This window comes from Trachinotus anak, unplaced genomic scaffold, assembly GCF_046630095.1.
Source record: "Trachinotus anak isolate AG129_WGS33_773 ecotype Australia unplaced genomic scaffold, CSIRO_AGI_Tana_v1 ptg000013l, whole genome shotgun sequence".
Lineage (NCBI taxonomy): Eukaryota > Metazoa > Chordata > Actinopteri > Carangiformes > Carangidae > Trachinotus > Trachinotus anak.
In genome coordinates, this window is record NW_027273864.1 from 10,777,734 (window position 1) to 10,804,986 (window position 27,253).

The 27,253-nt window shown below is 42.1% G+C and overlaps 3 protein-coding genes across 3 annotated transcripts; 1 reads left to right on the plus strand and 2 right to left on the minus strand.

Moving 5' to 3' along the window:
* Window positions 1-1,881: 1,881 nt before the first annotated feature.
* Window positions 1,882-4,056, plus strand: msx1a (muscle segment homeobox 1a). The gene is made up of 2 exons (XM_071495167.1): window positions 1,882-2,420; window positions 2,667-4,056. The coding sequence occupies exons 1-2, from the start codon at window positions 1,988-1,990 to the stop codon at window positions 3,083-3,085; spliced, it is 852 nt and encodes a 283-aa protein (XP_071351268.1). The 5' UTR covers window positions 1,882-1,987; the 3' UTR covers window positions 3,086-4,056.
* Window positions 4,057-11,409: 7,353 nt separating this feature from the next.
* On the minus strand, window positions 11,410-13,565 carry cytl1 (cytokine like 1). Its single transcript, XM_071494281.1, has 4 exons — window positions 13,067-13,565; window positions 12,919-12,963; window positions 12,380-12,526; window positions 11,410-12,280 (listed from the first exon to the last, which is right to left on the minus strand). The coding sequence occupies exons 1-4, from the start codon at window positions 13,211-13,213 to the stop codon at window positions 12,179-12,181; spliced, it is 441 nt and encodes a 146-aa protein (XP_071350382.1). The 5' UTR covers window positions 13,214-13,565; the 3' UTR covers window positions 11,410-12,178.
* Window positions 13,566-14,063: 498 nt separating this feature from the next.
* Window positions 14,064-27,221, minus strand: LOC139630650 (limbin-like). The gene is made up of 23 exons (XM_071494279.1): window positions 26,706-27,221; window positions 26,255-26,330; window positions 25,819-25,961; window positions 25,649-25,705; window positions 25,301-25,487; window positions 25,061-25,161; window positions 24,830-24,895; window positions 24,550-24,684; window positions 24,294-24,433; window positions 23,546-23,870; window positions 23,223-23,462; window positions 22,929-23,104; window positions 22,471-22,630; window positions 22,159-22,335; window positions 21,699-22,009; window positions 21,365-21,539; window positions 19,929-20,072; window positions 19,575-19,802; window positions 17,746-17,978; window positions 17,559-17,646; window positions 17,237-17,412; window positions 14,865-14,966; window positions 14,064-14,638 (listed from the first exon to the last, which is right to left on the minus strand). Exons 1-23 carry the CDS (start codon window positions 26,946-26,948, stop codon window positions 14,218-14,220), a joined length of 4,104 nt encoding a protein of 1,367 aa, XP_071350380.1. The 5' UTR covers window positions 26,949-27,221; the 3' UTR covers window positions 14,064-14,217.
* Window positions 27,222-27,253: the final 32 nt, after the last annotated feature.

The following is a 27,253-nucleotide window of genomic DNA, read 5'->3' on the forward strand; positions in this document are numbered from 1 at the left end:
ACCTCCATTTATTTTCTGCACTTACTTTAAAGGTACAGTAAAGAAACGGCCTCTCATATAGTCGGCTGCTTGTTAAATTATGAATGAGCAGCCTCATCAAGTAGGAAATGATTTACCTTATCGTGTCATCTTTATTTGCTCATACATGCTCAGCTGTGAAGTCTACCTGCCTCAGAGGTAAATCACTGTGTCACCTGGAATGTTAATCACATTGTTCCAGTACAGGAAGCTACTGAATGAATTGAACCACTCATGCATCACCACAACAAAACTTTATCAGGCATTGGTGGTGTCGGTGGTACCCCTGCGGTCCCGGAGAGGAACCTCGTCATGATTTCCCTTCCTATCGTTAAAGAGAACAGTGGATCGATGATGAGGCCGAGTGGTTTGAGGTCCCGCACTCCCCAGAGTGTTCAACACCCCCAAGATAGTCCTGCACAGTCATAACCACAAACACCTCCTCGGCCTGGGACCATGTTGGTCTAATGTGTGTCTTGGGAAACGCATCAAGGAATCCTCTTTAAGTTAAAAGAGCTCTCCGAGAGGAACCAGCGGGCGCTGACCTTTTCCTCCCAGGAGCCCACTATTACACCGACTCTAGCGCTCATTTGAATGGATGGAAATGGCGTGCGATCGGCTGAGAAAAAGCTAATTTTTCAGGCTGAATGGCTCAGTGTCCCTGGGCTAGGGCGGGCACAGAGGAGGTGGAGGAGGCGGTGCCGCGCTCTCGGTGCGCGGGTTCAACTTCTTCAATAGTCTCGCTAAAAGTCGAGCGCTTTGATCCGGCCGCCGCTGGCGCCGCGGAACGACGCGACTCGTCTGCGCATCGGGGAGGCTGACAAATCGTGACAGATTGTTTATGCTTGGCAATTAGCGACGCGGACGCTTCCCCTGAGAACCGACGACACCGCAAACAAAAAAAAAAAAAGTGATCTGCTTTCATGCCTTTGAGATTCCCGAAGCCTAATGTTTGGCTATTGCGGCAATATTATTTGATATGGAATCAAACTTTTTACGCCTGCGTCCAATGAGACAGGGACATTTTTCCATGCAGATTTCAGTGAAACAGCCTATTTAGTGCCCTCTTTTTAAAGTCTGCAGATAATGATAGGTGGACCACGGGAGGTACACAGCCAGGTAAATCAATGACAGTCCTGGGTTAAATCCCTCCCTGGCTCCACGCTGCCTCCTCCCCCTTTACCCCCTCGGACTCCACATAATTTTTGACTTTAATGGATGCTGTCAAAGGAGGGGAAAAAATCTCAGTGAACCCCCCCCCCCAACCCAAGACCAATAATTACCCCTAAATGACAGTGAAGGCCTGTGTGTTTCAATCTGATTAGGGCCCCGCAGCCATCAATAAACAGCGCGCTGCAAGAGGTTCATCACATAACGAGGGGCAGTAAACTGTTGTGCAACAATCAAGGCTCCCTGCAGAGAGGAGGATGCACACGGCCCGAGTCCTGACGCGGGTCGGGCTGAATGAATCTTGTCCAAATGTTTGGGGCAGAAAAGTTATCGCAGATAGTCTAAACATGGCGAGTGATAATAGAAATAATACACATGCCTACAGCCCTCATTATAAAATGTCAGGAAGTTAATGGAAGGATAATTACAGGGTATACTTACTTCGGGTAAAAGATCATCTTGTGGGATTTAGTCTTGGAGTTTGTTATGTTTATGTTTATCTGAAGTTGGTTTAAAAAAAAAAAAAAACAAAAAAAAAAACGTAACGTAACTATTGTTAACTTTCCCACTCTGATTTTTTTTTTTTTTTTTTTTTTTTTTTTTTTTTTGGGCCAGCCCATCTCACCCCTGATTGGCTGCCTCTCTCTCCACGCCCGCCTTATTATAGCCCTGCACTCCAATTTGGTCACATAAACATGAGGATACAGTCACCTTAGGGCGCACTGCAGCAACTTTTTTTGTAACTCCTTGCAGGACACTCAAGAGCAGTCGCTTTACCAACAGTGCCAGTCGGACCTGTATGGCCCCATCGATCGCCATGTCAGCTTTGACCGCTGGTTTGAAAACTGAAGACCTTCCTCCCCGCTCGGCTCTCGTCAGCAGAGGCGAGATGCAGACCAGTCTGAGTCCCTCAGAGGAGACCGGGAAGCCCAAAGTGGCTATTCTGCCCTTCAGCGTCGAGGCACTGATGGCTGATAGGAAACCCAGCAGGGAGGTGCCATCCCCGGATGCCCCATCCGTAGCGGGGACGTCCCAGGCGCTGGGAAAGAGCGCACGGATGGGTTCGTTCGGTAATCTGGATACTTCACTTCCTGCTTTACCAATGAGCTCTTCGTTTTCAGTGGGCGACATCATGAACATGCCAGAAGACGTGCTGATTAAACCCGAGAGCCCGGACAGTAAAGACAGGACTTCATGGATACAGAGTGCTCGTTTTTCTCCTACACCTCCACGTAAGTTGAAGCCATGGTGTCAGTGCATAGCCTAGATTCGGTAAATAAATAATATCTAGTTCAAATATGTGTAATGTTGTGTTTCTTGGTCTTAAATATGTCAGGACTTGTGTGGGAAGTTATTTCTTTCACAGTCAAGGCGTTTTAAATGTAAGAACTATGTACCCAGTTAATTTGTCTTGCGTGGATTTGGCATTACGCATTGTAATCCAAGGTTTTAAATGAGAGTGTTGTGCCCTCTTGCAGGAAGGTTGAGCCCTCCTGCCTGCCCTCTGCGAAAACACAAGACGAACAGAAAGCCCCGGACCCCCTTCACCACGTCCCAGCTGCTGGCCCTGGAGAGGAAGTTCCGCCAGAAGCAGTACCTTTCCATCGCCGAGCGCGCAGAGTTCTCCAGTTCCCTCAACTTGACGGAGACCCAGGTCAAAATCTGGTTTCAGAACAGGAGAGCCAAAGCCAAGCGGCTGCAGGAGGCAGAACTTGAAAAACTGAAAATGGCAGCTAAGCCGATGCTGCCTCCAGCTTTCGGGATTTCCTTTCCTCTCGGTGCGCACGTCCCCGCGTCCTACGCGGGGTCTCACCCGTTCCAGAGGCACTCGCTGCCGGTTTCCCCCGTGGGACTGTACGCCGCTCACGTCGGATACAGTATGTACCATCTGGCTTGACAGGGAACATGGGACGAGGGGTTAAGACTACTTTCTCTGAGAGCCCCAAGCGCAAGGTGGGTGGGTGGGGGGGGTGTGGGGGTGGTAGATGGACAGATGAGGTGACACTGTAGTAGATACAGAGGCATCCTGGCGGTGAGCTCAGTGTCGCATCTTGTCAGGGGGTACAGGACCTCCTAATAGACCCCCCCCACCCCCACCCCCCTTCTGAGGACCTTGAAGTTTATCCACTTCTCTTGACCTCGCCAGTAAGTTCACAAACAGCAAAAATGATCCAACCTTCTTAGTCATTTAATCTTGAGTTTTAATTCTCTTTTTGTCAGTGGACTTTAAAATGATGATAATAATAATAATAATAATAATAATAATAGCAATCATAAGCGTATTGATAGTAGAAATAAGAGGAGTGTGAGACTAAATGACTTTAAGATGGATATTTTTGCGGTGTAGAGGTGGAGAACAACTTAGTACCTGTAGGCCTGTGGTGTATCTCAAATGGACGGTCAAGTATGGACAGCAGGCTGTGTGCCACAGCGTGTCAAAGATAGCCCACTCTTTGTGGTGCCTACAGCCAGGTAAAAGGGCTATTTCACAAGCCTCAGCGGTTAAGTAACAGACTCTTGCGCAGCTTAAAATTAAAATTTTGCACCAACAAACTTAGGTTGGGCTTTCATCGCATTTACGGGCTGCTGTCACACTGCGAGAACCATACTTTTTTTTTTTTTTTTTTTTTTGCATTCATATCAATGCGCAACTATAGTGGGTTACTGAATCCAATGTCCATGAATGCTCTTTGTGAATTTGGAGAACCACAGCATTTGTTTTTATAACAGCACTGTCTGTTATTGAAATGATTCCCTTCGGAAGGGATGTGTGTACTGTAAAATAATGTATATTTGAAGAATATTCTCATTTATATTATGAATATATTTGTGACATAACTTAACAATAAATTGTTTATTCTTTTTCATGAAGAAGTTTTCCGTTTTGACTGACACTTGCACGGCGCCTTCTGCACCAAAATCTGTCTGTTTAATAGTCTTTTGATCGTGCTTGAAAAATATATTTTCTCATGTCCGATGAAAACTTGAGGAAATAGTTGGTATTTTAGAATTCTTTACCTATTTTAGGATGAAGTTTAGGGCTGGTGTGAGTGGGGTGACCTCCCTATAGCGTCAACAAGGACAAGTGAATAACAATTAAGAGGGCAGTTAAAGCAGGTTAAAAATTTAAAATAGGAATATTGATCAGCTGCAGTTTGGCATGATTTAAATACTGTGCTTTTTGGAATTTCATTGAGATCTAGGCCTAAAGGCGTCATGTGCCCCACATCATAACAGTGCTGACATTAAATAGCCTATACTGTCCACATTTCCTCGGTGTGTCGCCAGGTATTTGCATGCAGACCCTGCACACTGCCTGTGCACACGCAAAAGACGGGCATATCTGAGCCCTGCAGAGCCGCTGTGCACTGTGAATTCAAACTTGTCACATGTTATTTTGGTGGAATGTATTGCTACAGCTGTTGCCTATTGCTTTGAAACAACTAACCTAGATTTTGTAGGCGCCAGAAGAGTTTAGGGGCGGGGGGTGGGAAAAAGGGGGGGGGGGGTGACAACCAGTTGTGCTGACTTCAAAACACACCGATAAATATTGGAGATTGCTTCCCTGGGCTAAATTGCTTGTAAACAATCCACCAGTGTGTCATTATGGGGTGTTTAAGGTGTAGAATGAGCTAGGTGACACCCCATTACGGAGAAGACAAGGTGTTAGGACCCATGTGCCAATCCACATCCCAACATATTACATTGCTGGAGCGCATAAAGAAAATATTTGAACCACCTGTGTGATGAACTGAGGCTTTCATGACAAAGCAGGGAGCAGATAGGGGGAAAATTACAGGCCACTCCACAGCAGTTTTAAAGGCTTTCTCTTGACTCCTCCGCTATTCAGGCAGGGGTTAAACTGGAGTAAAATAATTGCTGTAATGAGCAAAGGCAATCTGCCGCAGACTGAGGCCGGCTCCAGCGAGGCTGTAGCTCCAGGCAAGGCGGAACTTTTATCATTCCTAAAATGTCAACGGGGGACTGGGACGGGCAACACTTCTCCTCTCTGCGCTGTGATTTCCTCCCCCTCAGCGCCGACAGGCTGCTGTCCTGAGCAACGGCCGGGAACCCCTCATTTATTCTCACACACACATATATATATATACTTTTTTAAAACAATCATTTGACAAGTTATTATAATTGCGTCTTTTATTATGAAATGTGTTCAAATTTGGAGTGTTTTCTTTCTATCTACTTTAATCCACGCTGAGTATTGCCCGAGCAAACGTCATTTTTCTTTACTTATTTATTTGGTGCAGTGCCCTCTGCTCCACTTTGTCCATGAGGCATGAATTAATACACAATCCCTGACAATAAGATGAAATCAAACGGGTGAATGCTCGATCTGAAAAGAAGAAGAAACTTAACACAAAAGACCAAAGGGGATTCGCCTATTCTTCTAAACTCTTTCATTCTTTTGTCCCCCCCCCCACCCTCCCCAACCCCAACCCCCCCCCCCCTCCTCCTCCGCTCTCCATCTTGCCAGGAGCTACACAGAAAACAAAACTCGCTTGTTTCTATCATCCAAAAGATCACAGGAGGCTGTTCGGTTCTGCAGTCAAACCCCTTGATCCACAAGAAAAGAGAAATGTCTCATAAGAAGTCGCCTCAGAAAAATGATTATTAAAGAAGAGGCTCCCTGGATGTTTGATGGACCTTTAACCTCTATTCAAGACGGGCAGAGGGGTCGTTATTGGACTTTTCATGAGAAGAATTAACACAAGTTCATGAAGAAAGTTCGCCAGTAATGTACCAAAGGTCCATCTGTTTTCACTCCCTGACAAATAGTGTTAGGATGTTAGAAGAATGTCATCTCCTCTATCAAGGGCCTAAAGCTCAGACCAGATCAATGCCGATGAGAAATGTAAACGGGAGTGAAAGATCAAAAGCGCCTTTACTGCAGCATATTCATCCAGATGTAATATAAAAATACAGATCTACATTTTTTTACTTCACAAACTGCAGGTTCTTTCACGACGATCTCTTCGGGGATGATCTATCCACATTTCTTTTTTTGCAACACAGACAAATGCATTTTGAAACCTTTATGATTGTCATGAATGAAGCTTCCTCCTAAACCAGTTAGACATTATTTTACCATAAATAACAATGATCTATTTACGGAGTCATGGCCTTGAAAAATGCACTGACGCTTTTGGTTTTTAAAAAAAATTTCGTCTAAAGTTTGCAGCAGACCTCATAAATGTTTCATTTAAACATTTTATTACACTTTAAATATAAGAAATTACAGCCTATATTAATGTATTGGTTTGGCTGTTGCAAGTCGCAAATCAGGTGTTGTCGTTTTATTTTAGATATTAGGCAAATTGTAAAATCCAGTTCCTGTAGCAATTGAACCTTTTCGAAAAGGTTAATATCAATTTACAAAAGAAAAACACTAAACACGTCCATTATTTAAATGTGGGAAAACTGACCATTTATAAGGCAAAATCCATAAAATCTGTAAAAGCCCAAGTTACTTCTACAGTTTCTTTAAAATACCACAACACCACCTTCTGTTCAGAGTCGGAGTAACATAACACAATAAGTTCTTTAAATAAAAAGTTCTTTAAATAAAAATGATCAAGCCTGACTCAGCTAACTAAACTAAAAGCCCAAATAATCTGGAATGCAATTCATCATAGGTCAGTTGAGTTACTTGTTGCTTTCTGGATTACAATAAATTCTTTTTAGATAGAGTAACTGTTTTTAAAATATTTTCTGTTAAAAAAAAAAAGAAAGAAAGAAAGAAAGAAAGAAATGAAATCAGAAATGTTGGGATTCTGGCTGGATCATTTCTTGAAACATTGACATATTTGTCAGCTTGTTATGACCATGTCTTATATTCACACAGTAAGGGCAAATGATTGGCACGTATTTGCTTAAATTACTGATTCTGAATTCTGATTTTCTTAAATCTGAATTTAAATTAGAAACAAGAGAAGACCTGGACTCAAGTAGATTTCGTTCGATGCAGGAACATATTTTCAGTTGTCATTTAAAATATAAATAGGTCTACTATTAATACACACTTTTAACTATGGTAGACTGTATTAAGCTGAACGCACAACCATGTCCTTGCTGTGCAACTATAAATGCAGCGGGGGTCCAGTCAGAGCCACATGCTGAAGGCCTAAATATCATTAATAATGCAGCATGGATGTTGTAAATCAGTGTTCAGTCTCCGCAGAGATAGCCATCATCACCAATTTCTTGCGGCTGCATTTACCAAAAAGACCTATAAAAGCAGCCTCCTGCAGAAAACCAGATGTTCTCATATAGGGAACCAACAGAAATGTTACAACTACATGTTTAAAAATGAAATGTATAATAAAATCACCGTGGAGTCAGTTTTGAGACTATCACACAGTAAAAGTCAATATTAAAGACAAAATACGTTATTGAGCTGGACATTGTGGATCCAGGTAGCATGGCGCCAGCTGCCCTGTTCATCCTGAAATTTTTTTTTTTTTTTTTTTTACTCTGATCGATGATGGTGATTTAATTCAGTAATGAAGAACTTAAGGTTACAAACCTTTTCATTTTGTGCTTGTATGGCCTGTAGTGTCCACTAGAGGGCAGTGTGACTTCTTTTTGGTTGACCTGCGTTCATGACCAGACTCTGGCCACTTCACACTGTTGGGCTGAAGTTATTAAGCACAGAGGTAATAGAGTCATCACCAGTGAATGTATTAGCCTATATAAGTGTTAATAACTGCATTCAGCTTGATAAACAGCCCCCATTCACCCCCCCTGCTATTAGAAGTCATCCAATGACCCTCTATTGAATAATTGCTTCAACATGTAAATCCATGGAACAATTGTGCGTTTATAAGGTACATTTACTGTTGACAGGAGGGGCAGCTTCGGTCTTATATGTGAGACTTTTGAATCTCAGTGTGGGTTGAACACTATAAGACAGGCCTCCATGCACAGCAGATTTACTGAGCAGCGTAATTACAACAAGTGTGTAGTGTGTGCCAGTCATCTATTGGAAATTAAGGGGGAAACATTTTCTTATGTGGACTAATGAGGCAACATTTCTTTTAAAGACGCAATAAAAATGCTAAATGTGATGGAAAATTGCCTGAAACCCCCATAAACAAAAACTGCATCACAAACTGCATCACCGAGACTTTAATGCAAATAGGTTTCTGATCTGTCCTTTACAAGGTAATTTATCTCAACAGAGCAGAGAATGATTACTGTCACCCTTCAGCTAAGTTTTTGTTTTATTACGCAGCATTTAGCATTTTGGTGCAGTGTCACAGGACATAAAATTGTTAATGTACCTGGCCGCCTGTGGTTTAAATGTTCTGTTCTCGTTTTGCCTTAATGAAAGAAAACAAAGTGGATTCTGCGGCTCCTCTAATGCTGATCAATAAGCGCAGGGATTAAGCTTTATAACCACACTGTGGGCTGATTCCTTAACAAGCCACATGCTGCTGACTAACATTTTCATTTTTGTAGGGTTAGTTAATTAGCAGTGAGGGGTTCAGGCCTGATGGTTCAGAAGTGCAAGAACTTGATTCTTGGCATAAAAAGAAAAACATTCTTGTTGCAACATGGGCCAAACTAAACTCAAAGTGCAGGCTGTAAAATGATTAGTAAAATGATTAGTGTGTGTTGTAAGATTAAAAACATCTTCTGCATGGGAGTGATGGAGCTGTAAGAGGGTCAGTGTTTGACAAACGTCCACTGTGGATTGAGATTACAACAACACATTATCGCGCTATTAGACATTTTTGGGGGGTAACTCTCTGGGTTTACAGATTCAAATTCTACAACATTATCACAAGTTTAAAAAATCCTTGTGAATTCACGTGTCCTTGCTTAAATGTTTATTAAAGTACATTTTGTGTGTAACTCAGTTTTCATCACTAACAGTAAATGGTTTGACCCTTTTCAACAGCATGGCTGCAGATTTTACTCTGTTTGGACAGATTTCACAAAGGTCGAGATCAAGCCATAATCCCTGTGATCATACTAAATGTAGAAATAGAAACTTTTTGAAAGCATGAACATTAGCAGAAAAAGTGTCATATGACATTGATGTGGTGGCATGTTTGAATATAGCCCAATTTAACCCCAAGGACCACAGGCTTTAAAGTGATAGAGATAACCAGCAGTGGCTGAATTTTTTGACAGAAAATATTGCAAAAACATCAGTTCTGAGAGAGGGACCTTTTAAACAGCTGTCTGCCGGGCATCAACTGAGGGAGAACTATCCTCATCCGATGTGGCAGTATGAAACTATGACAACCAACACCACCTTGTGGCAGATCAAGGTGTTGTCATACTCCCTCTGAGGATGAACGCTGAACAAAGAGCACAGGCAACAGTGCATTGATGAGCAGTGTATGAGGGCCCTCAGCCTTCAGTAACGATTCACGCTGTGGACCCAGAAGCATCACAACTGGTACCACAACAACCTTCAAGATGAGAGAAAGGATTTCAGTGGAACTCAACAGTACAACCCAACAGTATTTCAGTTTCAAAAAATCCTGCACAATAGGCTCTCTCGTGTCAGATGTATTGACCTGTCATAGCAGGAAAAGCACAGGTGTTACCATTAACATTAACAATTCAAGTAAGCCATGGCAGTGTGACAGCGAGCCAGCATGAACACCACCAGGGTCCTGAAACAGAAACGGCTAAATGGAATTCAGCCACTGTGGATTTTATTATTTACACCAGTGTGTTTCCTATTGTGACATGTTAAAACATGTTTTTGTTCATCTGAAAGTCAAAACTAGAAGGCAAAAATCACATTGTAAAATTCCCATGATTGTTTCTTTCATTAAACATATTGCTGTTTGGCAGCCAAGTCATGTTGGGGGGAGTTTTTCAGCGACTGAACAGGCAGAGTTGTCAAACAAGTCCCTGCTGGTAACAGCACTTAGCTTTACCACATGACAATAACTTGTGTTTCATTTGCCAAAAGTAAAGCTGGTTGTGTGTTCAATGGGACAGATTACCCATTACAAGTAAAATCAAGTCTCTACAATTTAATTTGCATTCAGGTATTTACACTGCACTGACATGAGTGTAAACCAGGGGTTTACATAATCAGTGAGGTAAGTGTACAGTGTCTTTTCTCAACTTGAAGGAGCTATTTTTAAGTTTTTGCTACATAGCCAACATTAGCATTAACAGCTGTTTACTTACCAGTCTAGAACAAACATTGCAAGTTCAGCGTTAAAATTCATTTCTTGACTCTACTTACTTGTCCCTGGTGGTGGAAAGCAACCCTCTTGTTTCTTCTGAAGTCAGCCAGCTAGCTCCGGCCCGGTTGGTCCATCGCATCGCTGGAGCGTCCAGTCTGCCCTGCAGAAACAGTGCTTCTCAGAGGGCATATTATTACCTCTTGTGTTGTAAATACCACAATGGCTGAAGCTCTTTGTAATGTATGCTGGCTATGTAGCAATAGCAACACTTACAAACAGCCCCTTTAACTTTTACGCCATGATCTCATATGAACAGATCTGGTTGAAATTTCGATCAGGTTACATCCAGTTAGTAACCCGATGGGTTGAACAGAATGCAGCACATATCAGATAAAGTCTCAATGTGAGATGAGGGAATCCTTTATCAACTGGCAAAAAACTGGGGAGAAAAACAGAGAAATCTGAGCCATGTTTGTAACATGTATAAGGTCTACATGACCCCACATTGCAGAGGCACCTGTATGTATGCAGGTCACAGTCTTTCCAACAGAGTGCAGCAGAGGCCATAAATAAAATCTAGAAGGCAGCGTTCTCTGTTAACTGCTTGTCCCTAAATCACAACACTACATATAAATCAGTGGCAACAGCACCATTATTTACTGTATTTGTCCTAAAAGCAGAGACCTAATCCTCAATTTGAGGTCTAATGTTTCAAGCTATTTTTGTCAGCCAAATGCAAAAGAAAGTGGGAACCATGAACTACGTACAGCCACATTGTTCACTCACAGTTCATGAATCATGTATTCCAGACATAACCACCAGTTTATGGTAGCTTGTTTTTTTGGTTTCTTGGGGTGGTTTTTTCTTACTTTCTTTCTTCTTTTTTTTTTTTTTCTTTTTTTGTTGAGGTAATGCTTTTGTACTTTGACTTAAACAATGGTTACTTAAAATAGTTGTATTTTAGTCCAGGACTGACTATAAGCGTTTATACTGGCAGAAACTAAATAAATCACTAAATAAATCACCAAGTACATAAAAACACACAGGCCTACACAGATTAAGGTAAGTTTTATTAATAATATAAGACATACTGTATAGAGACTGTCATTAAGTATACATAATAGCAAGTTTGTAATATACCTATGACAGTGGTGGTTCTATTAGTTCATATTCATGTGCTTAAGGCCATAAAATATTAATTTTACTGAGCTTCACTCCAAGCAGCAGCACTGTCATAACTTCTCTGGTTTTAAACAAGTAAAACACTTTCAATGTGCTTCAGTTCCATTTCTGAGGGAACATACTGTACAACCAAGGCAATGCTTACGACATATATTTCTTACATAATGTCTTTAACCACCATGTTTAACTCATGTTTACAAAATGCTGTACAGTGCTCCTTTAAGACATGTTAGTCAGACCAAGGGTTATGGCAACACAACATTTTTCTCTTAATGACACACGGAGCTTTGATCAGCCCTGCTAAGTAAGCAGCGGTTAAAGCCCGGCTCACAAGCATCTCTTATTGCTTTATTATTTCAAGGTTTTCATCGGCATGGTTGGCATTCAGCAAATTTCCTGTGGAAAGTTCTGCACTGCTCGCTGTAATGTAACCACACATGTCCACTGACATGAGTTTGCAGCTAACAGAGCCAAGTAGGTAATGTATGAAACAGCACTGTGTGGCCTGCCATATGATGCATCTAATACACTGTATGCTGTGGTGTATATTGTTCATGTATTTGTACCTGCATTCTACATATTGTGTTGTTATGAATGTGATAGACCAGTGTATGTCTTTTGTCTGCTCTGTGTGTTGCTCATCTGTCCTCTTGCAGAAGCTGAAGCCTGTCCTCTGCATAGTGAGGTCTAATGTGGCCAGTATCAATGGCCTCACAGTCATCTGTGAAAAACACCAGGTCCTGCCAACGAAAAAACAAAAGACATGTGGTCAAGTCACTCGTGCATGAAAACAAGAATGTTGAGGGTCAAAACACCGCAGGCTTTTGAGATTTTCTCACCCGGTAACAAATTCTGGTGATGATGGAGTACAAGTTTTGGATTTTACGTTTCAGCAGCACCATTCTGGGACGCTCTCTGCAGTACTGGTTGGGATGGTTCAGCACCACGTAGAGAAAGTCACGGAGCTTGGTGGTGATGCATGAGTTCTAGAGGGGGAAAAAATAAACAATACTTTGAAAATAAAAGCCAGCATCAACTGTGCACCATTTACATTATTCATAAATCTTCTGGTGAACTGTTAGGCTTCGCTTTACACATTAAACTCTGAAATTCTCATTTCACAAACCCTCAACATACAAACAAGTCATGGATGCCCATCACATTAGACTTTGGCAAAGGCATTTAAAAAAAACTATGTACTGATTTGATTAAGTTTGCGCTGAATTAATAAACCAATTCCTTCAGCTTTTAACATCTAACTGGACTTTGAAAGCGAGTGTCAGTGATTATCCCAATTTCCTGGGAACCCTCTAAAACCCGCTTCCAGCACCTTATGCATCCCCACATCATATGCATGACCCCACTGTTTTCAACTTACATGCACATCGAGGAAGATCGTGGGGAGGACTTCAGCACACGTTTTCTGCAACGTCAAACATTATCATTAGAGTAAGTAGCACGGAGCAACAGTCATACACAACCCTGTCTGCACAGTGTGACATTGCAATGGGCGTCAGAGCGCTTACCGTGCGGTGGTAAGTGTGTATTTTATCCAACAGGACCATGACTTCTTTGCTCAGGTCGAGCGCCCTGGAGTAGCAGGTCGGAGGCGCGCACTCCGACAGCCACACGGAGCCGAGCAAACACAGCGCTGCGGCCAGAGAGAGCCTCATGTTGGGTTGTAGCGCTCCGCTGCCGCCGCCGATCGGGATCTGCCTCCTGCCGCTTGTACAGCCAACGCTGTTTCAAATAGTCAAGAGGAGGACTTGCTGTAGTTTTAAGGATGGCGTGGAGAAAAAAAAAAAACCATGGGCGATGACGTGGGAGCGCAGCAAGACTGAGGAAAACATCTGGGGGTCCGCTGTGTTTTGGAGAGCAAATGTGTTCATGGAAGCTCCAAGTGCCAGAAATGACTGATCTTCTCCTGCTGATAACACAGCCAAACATTTCTGCAACTTTTCCCCACAGTCTCAAGCCAGTTCTGCGGCTCAGAGCGGGGGGCTCATGTCAGCGGTGAATTATCGACAGGGGTTTGACCCCCGTCGATAATGTATTTCGACACTGTACATGTCGAAATACACAAGGCTGACTTCAGGGGAAATTTGGACTCGGGGGTTATGGTGTTCATAAAGTTGGAGGCCAGGGGTGTTTGGCAGAGTAAAAATAGTTTATTTTTACTTATCAATTTTAACTGTTGCATGTGGAGGAAGTTCGGTCATAGTTTATATGCTTGTGTATCTTGAGGGTAGGGAGGTGTACAAGCCTCACCTCAAACCATCAAAACACTGCAGTTTTGGCATGGATGTTCAAGAACTGAAGGGTTTATTTTAGTCTGCTCCTTTCCTAGTAAACTGATGAGTGACGTGAAGCCTGCGAGAAGATGTGAGCCCGTGGCTTTGTGGAAGATGCAATACGACATGGGTGAGGAAGAAGAATAACCTATGAGTTAACCACTTATGTAGGACCTTGCAAATCACCTTGCCTATTAACAATCTGAAGTAATGAGAAGAAGAAATAACTGGAAACAATCAACTGCCTTTACTTAAAAATAAAGCCAGATGCAACATACATTTTTCCCGAAAATGTGCTATTTTTTTGCTACACAGTGAAACTACTGGTTTATTTTGTACTTTAGTATCGTCATCAAAAACCTTGCAAAACACAAAGTTTGTAAATCTTAAGATGTGTTTGTTGGAGCCACTGAGCCTTTCTTCAGATTGAGAAAATTCCTCTTCCTTTTTCTCTTGAGGACAGACACACTGTCACATGATTCAGGTGAATCGCGAAACACAAACAATCTTCCTCCAGCAGCAGGGCTGTCCGGTGCAGATCTGGCAGAGGCAGAAGTCATGTATTCCCCTGCAGGGCTGTGCAATGTTTCATTCTCTGTGGCCCCAACTTTTTCTTCTGCAGTGTCACTCTGCTGCTGATTAACTGTGTCTTCAGCCGCGGTTGATTTATAAATAGGCTGTTGTGCTTTGGTAATACTGTCCTCCCTTCCTTTCTCTTCAACCAGCCGTGGTTCAACATCTCTTGGAAGCAGAAGACAGGATCTGGGGAGCAGTTTTTCCATCAGACTCTGCCTCTTTTCCTGGACTCTGTGGGAATGTGAGGACAAAGGAGCTCTTGTTAGAGGGAATAGAGGGTTACCTCATGCATGTGGTCACTGCTGCCCAGCCATGTAACTCCTCTGATGACAGGCTTATTTCACTTCAATAAAAAGATCTGTGTATGATGCCGGTGGCTACTGAACTACAAATTAGTCTCACCATCAAGCCTCTTATATGGCAGCTGGTGCAAAAGACAGAAGTGTGTTGAGCTTACCTCTCTCTGTCCACAGTGCAGCTCGGCATATTTCGCATATTTTTATGCACCACGTCTTCTCTCAGTCTGACAGGAAGAAGTCGATTACACCCCAGAGAACACCTGGTCATAAAGTCATGAACATATTATGAGGCTGGTAATTGGGAGACAGACTCTGCACACAATGCTAGCTTTGATTTAAAAAAAAAAAAAACACGATAGTGAACCCCTAATTATAGGACATCAAAGAGTCAAGCCAAAGACAGCTAAATAGCTTTACTTTGCATTAATGGACTATGTTAGGCCTGTCACTTCAAAAATACTGACAACTTCAAATTCACACAAGGTTATTTTTTCAGGGGGATAAATATTTAAGATCGCACACAAACCATAGAAATGTGTGTTGTTTAAAAAGCATGTTCCATGGACAGTGGAGAGCAACAGTAAATCATATGCATCATTTGGTTCATGACATGCTTGTGCTTTTTAATACCTGTGACACACAGTACCGGTCTGCTGATTACAGAGAGCACGAAGTAAAGGTATATTTTGGTCAGCAGGGCTTGTTAATATCTGTGATTTCATTGCATTCAGGGTGTTTCAGGATCTCCTGATGTTTGATTAGCTACAACATGTTCTCAAAGTAGGGTCCTTGAGGGGGTTCTAGGGAGTCTTTCTCTAATAAAACATATAAAAGCAAAAATCTTATGGGGGACCCTGGGACAAAATCTTATCAAATAGGTGTCCGTGGTCTACTTTGTGTCACTTTAGGGGTCCTTGATGTGAAAAAGTTTGAGAACCGCTATTTTAATCAATGTAAAGTGACTCATCAAAATGGGAGGTAATATACCAGGACAACCTGAACACCATGGAGAAGGATGGCAAAGATCAGCAGGGGATGAAAGAAAATTTGAAGGTTGATGTTTCTTGACATAACTCAAACTTGACATATTCACTTTTAAGTCCAAATTAGGAAAGCACACTAATGAGACAGGGTTGTCTGTTTTGTCTACCAAAAGGCAGAAATGAGCATGTTTTTCAGTTCATATCAGGGGCTAAATAAAAAAAAAAACAAATAAAAAAAAAAAAACCCAGTAATTTACATATACCATTTTCACAGCTGCTTATGCAGGCAAGAGCTCAATTTTCTGCCTCCCTCAGATTTCTGTGATAAGTTATTTTCTCTTTCAATGCAGCCAGTCACACTATAAAAGTGCTGTCCCTGACATTTCTTTCTGTCGTCAGATGATTGCATGGCTATAAATGAAGTGATCTCTGTGTCTTAAAGAATAGGGAGATGCTCTTCTGCAAACAAACAGATGCAGAAACATTAATGCTGAAAAAGAAAAGAAAAACACATGTCTTCTATGTTGTTTCAAACTGAGCATTTTCCTTCCCTTGTCCTTTGGCCAGACAGCTCAGATCCAAAGAGATTTCATATGCATGAGACATTATTCATCAGAAAACTAATCCAAACTCAGCAGGGGACAGACATGACCGTTCCAGAGTATCAGGAAGAGAGGGAAATTAAATGATGAGTAAAATCATTTACCTCTCCATCTTGGCTCAGAAAAATCGCCCTTGTGTTCAGACAGTATTTGTTAGTTAAATTGAAGACAATGCCCGGAGATGGTTGTGTTTCAGCCAGCTGCTGTGGAAACACTGCTTTTATTTAATCAGTGACTTCACTTAGAAAACTACTTTCTTAAACCACAGAATTTGAATTGTTGAGACTTTGGCTGCACATTCGGGCCAAAGAAGTTTTTTTCCTGTATACAAGTTGTTTTATTGTTTTTTCCAATAAAAAAGAAGGGAAACAGAAAAAGAAAACACAAAGCAGAGGACTATGGCATAAAAGCTTTGGTGGCTCATGCACATTATTTGTGAACCAAGTTTAAGACTTTTTTGCCAGTTGGAAGAGCCAGACAGATTTTATATGATAATGTTAACTAAACAAATCATACTCCATCTGCCCCATTTTAAGTAAAAGAGCAATATTTGGACACTGGATTAGCAAATTGTGTGGGCACTCAGTATCAGCCACGTAATCTCTACATTTATTAACACAGAGTAAAATGAGACCAATAACCTGGACTTTTTACATATGAAACACAGTCAGGTAAATAATCGTGATGCAGCTCTCTACTGCTGACAGGGTGAACGGTTGAGTGTTGATTTTATGGTGCAAGGGATTGATTGTAATGGTTTGGGGTTGACTTCTCTTTCCTCTTTCTTAGGATGCAGCACAGGGTTTATTAAAAGTCTTAATGGAGACAGACTAATGCAGATTGTTATAATGCCAAGTCAAACACTTTTGCCTACTGTGAACCACACGTAAATTAGACTTTTACAAGAATGTTTGCCAGAGAATGAATCCAGAGCCTGGCTCTTACCCCGTCTGTTCCTGTTCTGCTGATGATGAAACAGGGTGCTGCTTGGGGCAGAGCGCGTCAGTGATGGAAAGGAGTTCACTTTCAGGCAGGGTGGGGAGGAGGAGACGAAGGGCCTCCAGGAGAACCTCAGCAGACACCTGACTCTGCTTCACCAGACGAGATGCAAACTCCAGATCCTGGAATGAAGAGCAAGGCATTGAGCCACAGATTTCCTTTACTTCCACTGACATGCACACAGAAGGGAGGAATTCAATGTTTCCATGCCATAACTATGTTTGTATTCAAGATATTACTGGAATAAATCCTTTGAATAAAGCCTGACCTGGTCGCAGTTTGCATAAAGTCTCTTGAGCTCCATTTGTTCTTTTAAATCTTCCATGGCTTGATGGTTGGCAGTTATTTCTTGCAACCTGAAAATACCAGAGAGTTTCAACACCAAAATTTAATGGCCTGTGTCAACCCACAAAATTCCTAATTACCTCTGAGGTAACACTGACACGACAGCTCACCTCTCAGCCAACAGCGTAATGACCTGATCACACTTGTAGAGAGCCTCCTGGAGGATAGATGTCATCCTGCAATCCTGCTGCAGCTCAAACACTCTTTCTTCCTCATTGTCCTCCTCCCTCTCATCGGAGTCCTCTCTGCATGTTTTTTTTGACTCGACTCTGGCCTGAGACATCTCAAGGCCGTCCAACTCACTCCTCTCCTTCTGAAGCTGTTGCTCTGTTTCCTCTAGGCCCTGTAGTAAGAGTCAGATTATCCCCCGAATAAGTTTTTAAAAATCACACATTAGTTTGAACCAGAGGTGGGATCAAGTCATTGTGCAAGTCACTAGTCCCAAGACCTAAACTTAAAGTTTCAAGTCCTAAATGAGTCCTAATGTGCTCTTCAGCAGATATAATGCCACTTTCACAGCAGAGTAGTAATAAATTAGATTTGCACAAATCATGACTGCTTTTTAAAATGTACATTTATTTGTTAGAACAAGTTTGTCATTGTTTGCTGCTTTTAATTATTTGAATTATTTTAATGTATTTTTAGTAATTTTGAGGTTTGGACTGTTGGTTGGACAAAACAAGCCATGAGAAGGTGTCACTTTCTTACCATTTTCAGAATTTTTACAAACTAAACAATCAATTGATTAATGGAGAAAATAATCAGAAATTAATCAATAATGAAAATAATCATTAGTTGCAGTCCTATACAAAACAGTTCAAATGAGCTTCACCTCAACCAACTACAACAATGAAATCCTGCTTTTACATTAATACATGAGTAATAGTAATCTTATGATATATAATGGTAACAGTGACAGGGAAGATTATTCTGTATTGAATACCTTTATTCCTAATACTGTAAGTAGATGTTTCTGATTATACTTATGTACTTTCACTTGTGTAACATTTTAAATGTTGATCTTAGTACTTTTACTTAAGTAAAGAATCTGAATACTTCACTGTTTATAGCCCTACATGAATGACAAATGAAACTACTCTTTATTACTCACATCATTAATTTCATTATCAACTTGTAATAATCAAAAACTTTTCTCTGTTTGTCGTGTGCTGTGTGTTGTGTGCGGTTACAGTAACATCAACGTATATCAATGTTTTTTAGGAGCAGCAGTAATGTTGGTCATCCATCATAACAGATAGCAAGCTACCATTACACATTTCTGATTGTTTATTGATTTCAAGATTAAGACAACCAACTGACTTCCCACCCACGTATCATTATTTGATGCACTGACTGTGTTTAGGCCCCAGGCTCAAAACACACCAACAGGATTGTAATCCAGCCAAAATCATTAATTATCAATGATGGGACTAATGTTAACATTATGTTATCTTACTATTTCCCTGCTGTAACGTTAGCAAGACTGCAGCGCATGGCCATCTCATTTAGGAGCCAATTTGTCATCCTGTTTTGGGTCAAAGCACAAGTCAGGGAGGGAAGCTGCAACACTTCAACAGCCTGCAGTATGGAAAAACTAAGGAGGGGGGGGTGCAACAGGGGATGTGTGCAATTAAGTGTTGACTTGCTGGTAATTAAGAGGATTAATGTTAGTTGACTCAGGAAATAAACTGATTTGTGGCACACTTTACACAACAGGTTCTAAACAGGCTTTAGTGTTACGTATTTCAATTGTTTTTATGTCAAAAGGCTCAATTCAATTCAATTCAGATCAAACTCAACTCTGACTCAAGTCCAAGTGATGTGACTCGGGTCCACACCTCTGGTTTGACCCCTATAATATGCCTCAGAGCCTTTGAGTAGCCTTCCAACTATACAATGGTAGAATAAGAAGATTAACCATGAGTAAAGCTTTGCCTACCAAGCAGTGGCTCTGTATATTCTCGGCCATGTCTTGTCTGTCCAGGCTCTTTTTCTCTCTGAGCTGCTGAATGAGCAGGCTGTGCAGGGTGAGCATGGCTCTGGAGGTCTCCAGCACTTTGGTCCTCCTCTCAGCCTTCTGGTAGTGGATGGTAGCCATCTGAATCGCCAGGCTGTCTGCCTGAGAGCGCAGATCATCCTCTCTCTCCCTCTGCATCTCCTCTAACACCTGCCAAAATTAGAACGGATGAGTACTGTCAAATGAAAGCCCTTGCTGCACTAAAAAATGACTTACAGTTAATGTAACTGAAGTGACAAAACAGCTCCTCTGTCCTCCTTTCCATCTCTCCTTCACCTTATCCGTGACACTGCTCTCCATCTCCTTCTCCTTCTCAAAGAGCTGGATCCTGTCCTCGAGCCATTTCTGGAAAAGGAGCAGGTCAGATGTGTCTGTTTTCTGCCTGGCCTTGCTGGTTTTCCCCTTCGACTGCATATTCGTCTGCAAAAAACCACAATATCCATAAGGTGGTTGGGAAAATACTCCAACCACAGTGCTATGATGCGATTACAAATGAAAGCTCTCCGTGGAGCCCTTTATTATTTCTAAATAACATTGCAAAGTCATCCAGCAGCCACACAACTGAGGCTGATCACAGTGTGGTTTGCACTGGTGGTCGCCTTTCCCCATTTCTTATTTTTATGAGAAAACATTAAATGCACCATTATCTCCTGCTGTAGTTTAATTCACATGGGTTCCTCTCTGGATTTCCTTCAGAACCATATCAAGAGGAGATTCAGAACAAAAATGTATTTATTTCATCAAATCTAACACAAAGTAAAAGTAGTAGGGAAAAAGAGCTGGCTTGAAAAAAAAAAAATCTATTCTCAGATTTAAACCGATCTTCATTTGAATAATCTGGTCATGTGAGAGACAAAAACATGGCAGATAAAGCTCCACTCCAGGCACAGATCTGAGGAAAAATGTGTGGTTGCATTTCAGATTTAAAAACTATGACGACAGCAAAGCACTAGACAAAAGGAAATCCATATGCAAGATGAGCTAGAAGCATCTGTGTGTACCTGCTGGTCATTGTAGCCAGTGCACAGGGGTACAATAGCAACGCACATTACTTACCTATCGTTTCTTGAGATATGTGTCTAAACTGTTGGTCACGTTATATTAAAAAGTGCATTATTGTAACTGCTTTGGGATCCAATCCTAATGTAAACACAACATTTTTAAATATGCACCAGATTAGAGGAACAATCTACAGCATTTGGTCTGAGAATCTCATTCACACCCAAGCAAAATCGTATACTAACTGAAATATCTATAACTAAAATCAAATCAAATCTGGAAATCAGTGGGTATACACAGCCCTAATAAAGACTTATTCCCAAGAGAAACACTTTCATGAGAGCCACAAAAGAAATTCACAAAAAACAAAACACAAATGTTGTCAGCCGGTTCTAATGAAAAGCTCTAAGGCTTAGTTATAAAACAAACATGGACAAATGTCTGAGTTTATTTCCCACCACCATGGTAAGTGCTATGATGGACTGATACATGACTTGATAAATGTCTATCATTCAGAACATTGTGTACAATCAAATACTTGCAGCTGAAGTTTATAAAGATCTGAAACAGATAATGAAAATATTGTACTGGTGTGGACCATAGGGTATTTGTATTAATAATAAGTGTCACCACTGTTAGAAAGTATCTAATTCTACACATCTGGGCTTTAAGAGAATAAAACCTGAGTTTAATACTGTGTAATATTTGTTCACCATCTGTTTCTCGCTGTCCTTTCTCCAAGCTGCCAGGGATGTGTGGAGTTTGGCTCTGGACACAGCGTGGGGCAGCACCAGGCAGCGGTCCATCACAGACAGGCACTTCTGGAACTCCAGTTTCATCCTCAGCCTGTCCTCTTCAGATAGAGTCAGCTGGGACAAACACAAACACCTAGGACAGAAAGGAAAAAAAACAAGAATGACAGAGAAACACACCAGAGTTTGACCACAAGACTTTACATGGCTGTGTCGGAGCATTTTCCTTTAATAATGCAGAACAAACTGAGTTTAAACCCCCTGCAATGAGATGTCATTATACAGTATCACTGACCTGAAGAAAGCTCTGTAGTGTGCCCTGATCTGCCTCTGCTCCTGCAGCTCTCTCTCCATGGCTTCCCGCAACGCCTCCCTGGTGCAGCTCAGGGTGCGTAAGGCTGCCTTGCCTTCCTGGTGCAGCCTCTCCTGGCCCTGCAGGAGAGCGCTCGTTCCTTGTCCCTGGGCCTGTGCTGCTCCTTGCTCTGGTTCTACCTGAAGCAGGGAGCGCTGTGTACCTGGGGGCAAGAATGTTGCCAGGGCCTGGGTTGCAGTAGGCTGAATGGCTTTGACCTCTGCTATGGCACCTTGGATCACACGCATGGTCACCTGAAGAACAAGCAGAAGATCAAGACAGGGATTAAAAAGGCAATGAAGCTCAACGCTATATTTTTATAAGGATTTTTAGGTGATTATGTCAGGCACATTAGGTCATGAATGAGCGTAATGTGCCTTGATGTGTACTGTTAAAGTGGCACCTTTCGGATGTCAGCAGTAGCCTCCTCATCCAGGTTGTTGATGAGCTCAGCTAGCTCCAAGCTGTGAGCCGTTAGTAAGTTCTGCCAACAGTGCAGGTTCTGGGCTACTTCTACCCTTCCCTCCAGACCCTTGGACAGGCCCGAAAGATCCTTCTGTCTCTGCTTCTGGACCCTCAGCTGGTGAAGGTAGGAACAGGATTGAATAATGGTGGCATATTAATCAAGGCCTGGTCTGAGCAAAAGGCTTTGTGGTATCAATCCACAGTGGATAATTGTTTGGATTAAGACCCTAACTGTGCATGTTCTCGTCACCATTTCAGAGATGAGCTCCCTCCTCTTCTTAATCAGGCCGCAGCGCATGGCTCTTCTCTCTTGGCTCAGTGCCTCATCCAGTCTCTGCCTTATTATCACCAGCTCTTTCTGGGCCTTCTCCTGCAGCTGGTCTATCTGCTCTGCAGGCACTGTGCTCCCTCTGGTGGAGAAGAAGATGTAATGCCAGGTTAAAACATTTCATTTGTAATGCAATTGTGGATACTCATATCTTGACAGTTTCACTCTGAGCTGAAGTCTGTATCATTAGTTACACATTGATTTTTCAAAATACAGTGCATTCATCCATAAAAGATTTAACTTTTTTTTTAAAGTTGTTTTTTTTAGACAAATGGAGCCACTTCAGATTGAATTTAAGATTATCAAGATGTGGAGACAGGGCTCATATTGCTCTGGAAGCTTACTTGGCCACTTTAGAGCATCCTACAATAAGCACCAACCTCCTGATGTGTGTGAACCAGCTGTCCAAGTTGCTGGAGGTGCTGGAGAAGGTGTCAGAAATCAGACTGTTGAGGCTGTGGAGGCTGTGCACCAGGAACTTCCTCTGTGCATGGCGTTCAGCTAGAACATAGCGCTGATTGGCAAGGACCACATCCAGAACCTCTTCCAGCTGATCCTGGACAAAAAAGTCACATCAATGCATGATTGAAATAGTATTTCAATTTATACGGGTTAACGTTTTACCATAGGTGGAAATTTTTTAAAGGCATAGATGACATTAAAATGTTGTTAACCTGACAGGAAAAATAATCGTGCTGAAGACTCTTAGCTGTGCTCATCTCCAACTCGCCCATCCTAATGGCCTCCTCCAGCTCCTCTGAGAAGATCTTGTGCAGCTCCACCCGGCGCCACTCGATGATCTGCCTCTGGACCTTCGCTGATGCTTCCTCATGTCGGACCAACAGGATGCGCTGGAGCTGACTCTGGCTCATTTTGTGCAGCTTCTCCAGGAGGACGCTGCACTGGAGGAGCTCCTAGCAACATGACAAAAGCTTTAAGTGAGATCATAGAAAAATAAACAATGCAAATATTTCAACAAATTACTTATTACTGTTACCTGTTGGTCTGCATGTTGACACAGCAGCTCGGCCTGGGCTTTCTCAGCTGCTTCCCTGCGGTGCTCTGCTTCCATTTCTTCCCGAGTCTCCAGGTTACACTGACCAGCCAGGGCTGCCATGCGGGCTCCACGCTCCTCCTTCAGCCGCCCCTCCATCCCTAGCAGCTGTCCGTGGAGCACACTGAGAAGCCTCTGCTGGGCCTGGGTGCTGGCCTGGCCCCAGGACCTCAGGGGGCCCAGCAGGGAGGATATCACATCCTTGTAGATCTGAATCCTGGTGGCCTCCAGGTTGTTGGTGGCACGCAGCAATGTAGACATTTCAAGGCTTATGGGGGTAAAGTAACCACAGTTAACTTGTATGTTGTTGGTTATGGTCCAGTATACACATTTGCTAATTTCTTCTTTTGTTCCATTAAAGGACATCGGACCTTATAGAAAACTAGAATTACCCCCCTCGCGGTTGTATGCCTCCGCCACTCAAACTAGTTTCAGATTACATCCCTGATTATTCAGTCATATAAAATATTACCTATTTGGGTGAAATTTTGTCATAATTGCTGTGTGAAGTCTTGAGTAATCACTAAAAGCTGTTTTGTGAGGTCACACTGACCTTGACCTTTGACCACCACAGTCTAATCAGTTTGTCCTTGAATCCAAGTGAACGTTTGTTCCAAATTTGAGGAGGTTCCCTCAAGTCGCCAGCGCAGAGGCATAAAAATGTGATTCCCTCCCTGACTGGTCTACTCACTTCTCCAAAGCCTGGTACATGTTCTGGGGATCCTCCAACACCATGATGTCCACCATTTTGTCTTCAAATGTTGCCTCATCTTTAACTGTCTCACTCATGTGGCAGTCTGCATACTCTGGGTCTGAATCCCCTCTTTTTCTCTGAGCCAAGAAAATATATGTACAGTAAATTAACATATACCTGAACTAAATTAACTCACATCTGACAGTCTGTCATTACGATTAAGTGGAATAAATATTTTTGTGTTTTGTGATACCCTTTGCTGCAGAAGGTTTAACCTGGTTCTGAGGCCTATCAGGTTCATGGCCAGAAACCCAAGCGACAGCAGCACCAAAGTGACAAAGAACCCAGCAACATATCCAGCAAAATGGACAGCGTGGTTAGGATAGACCTAAAATGATGAGCAGAAACACCAGACTTCCCATTAAATCTGTTGTGTAAATCACAAAATAAAAACATTTGATGCTTACAGCTGCAGGTATGTAGAGTAGTAATAGAGGAACAACATAGGTATATTGTATGTGCCCTCAACTTACCCTGTCAGTGGAGTTCACCCTCAGTGTTAGATTAGCTGTTAATGGACCAAACATACTGACATCATTCTGTGGAAAACAAAATATGATAAGACAGAAAATTATCTTCTTTTGCTAAATATTAAAGTTATGAAAATAAAAGCCACAGTTATTTTTGTCTCGCAGAGTTGTCAATATGAGAAGCTGCTTTTCAAGTTAAAAAAAGAGGGGAAAAAATGGGGTCGCAGACAATACCTGTGAGGCATTAGAGAAGGTGAGAAAAGCTGGAAGGTCCAGGACTTCACTCTTATGACTCCTTATGTGAGCAGTATAATTGACAATAATCTGAGAGCCAGCTGAAGAATAAAATACAATAACATGTAATTTTTGGGATATAGTCAGCTGAAAAAAAAAAAAAAAAAAACAGACAAAGTTTAAAACAGACATGTTTGGGTTAAAAATCATCTTTTATAACATTCAGCTTCCCAGACCTACCAGACAGCGAATCAATAGCAAATGTCTGGAAGCCTCTTTCCACCATCCTTCCTTCAGTTTTTAGGGGGACTATTCCAGAAAGGGAGTCCCGGATAGCCACCTGAGACAGGTTAGTACCACCGACCGGGCCCATGTTGTGAATCACCAGGAAGAACGTCAGCTGGGGGGGATCAGTGTCAAGCTTCACCTGGTGACCATGTGATTGAGGAGGTGGAGAATGAATCACTAGAGGGTTAACTCTTCATGTTCTCTTCATATTTTTATTAAAGGTGGTTGAGCAAAAAATATCTGTTGGAATTAAATGCATACTGGTTAAATGGGCTGTATTCAAACAATATGTTGTTATACCTGTGCGCACTTGTGAAATTTGACCCCAAATGCAGTTGGAGGTGCCACATTCTGAACCTGCAAAAACATTAAAAGCATTGTATATTTTTTCCCACATTATAACTGACTTTAATTAATTGTTCTTAAAATTTTAGTTTTAAGAATGATTTAGTAATAATGTAGACACAAACCTGAGGCAGAATGTGGCCCGGGTTGTACCTAGTGAGTGTGCTTCTGCGAACCCGGGGGTGCACAATGCTTGACATGTGGGTAAATGATGAGTACAAGGAGTGTCCCCAGGGACCAGCCGGAGCTGAAGAAGACAGGGAGGCCTCTGCAGAAAACACCATGGACCCTTTGATTTCCATTGTATTTGTCAGAGGTAATAGGGCATTTGAAATGCCTGAGTAAAGCACAATAACTGAGGTTGAATCTGGCAATACATGAATAAATAAACAGGAATTCTATCTGAAGATCATCTGTAGGTATACAGCATTGTCAGAAGTGTATAACCAGTATTCAGCCATCAATTAGCTTACGTACAATCATTAAACTCCTCTTTACACATAAATCATTTTTGTAATATACTGTATTGCTGATGCATGAAATCAAGAGATAAGAACAAACCATCCATCCTTAACAGTATCAGCTCTGCTGTTCCCCCACCAGGGTCATGTTGCATTACATGGATACTGGAAAAACTCTGACAATGGAAAAAGAAGCAGTCAATACTACACATCTAATATGTTAACTATTAAAAAAAAAAATGTTTTATTCAATGACAGCCCACAGGATTTACAAAGGTAGTTCTCAAAGCCTAAGAAACATCTGATTACAGAATACAAATAAATAAAAATATACTTATTAGTTTCGTAAATAGGATCAATAGGACAACAAAATAAATAATCTCTGTGATTTTCGAGATACACACCAGAACTGGGAAATGTGATGTGTATCTGTAAGAACATATCAAGTGGGAGGCTACTCCTTCATCTGAACAGAGACCGGGGGCTGAACCAGTTCTGTCTTATTGACGGGGAAAAGCTCGACTACTAATTTTTACCGGTGACACACTCACCTCCTGTGCCTCCGAGAAAGGAGGCGGTGAAGCTGTGTACCACGATGTGTCCTGAGATGTACAGTTACAACAAGGCTGGTGTCCAGCACTGTGATCCACCACGCCGGCACTCCGCGGCCCACGCCGGGTCACATCGTGACACCGACGGGAGCATAAAGCAGGAGGGAACAAACACGACGCTTGGACGTTCAGGATGAACGACAATATCGTGACCCTCGCCGCGGTGAAGTGTACATGAAGCATCAGTAAGTTGGTGTGGCGCCCTCGCCGAGGACAGCCGCTAGCTAACTGGCTGCATTGTGTCTGGATGTGGTTAAAATCCGCCGCGGTGACAACATTTCTACAGCTTTTTCTTGAGAAACATCTACCGCAGCGGCGTCTCTGTCGAGCAACAGCATCTTAGTCGTTAATATTTGAGGAGAAGCTACAGACGTCGTTTCAAACATGTAAACACGAACACGGGGTCCATAATCACAGTCGCAGCTCCACTTCGGAAAACATCTCCAAAACTTTGGAGGAACGGGCACCTCCTCAGGGAGCGTGAAGAT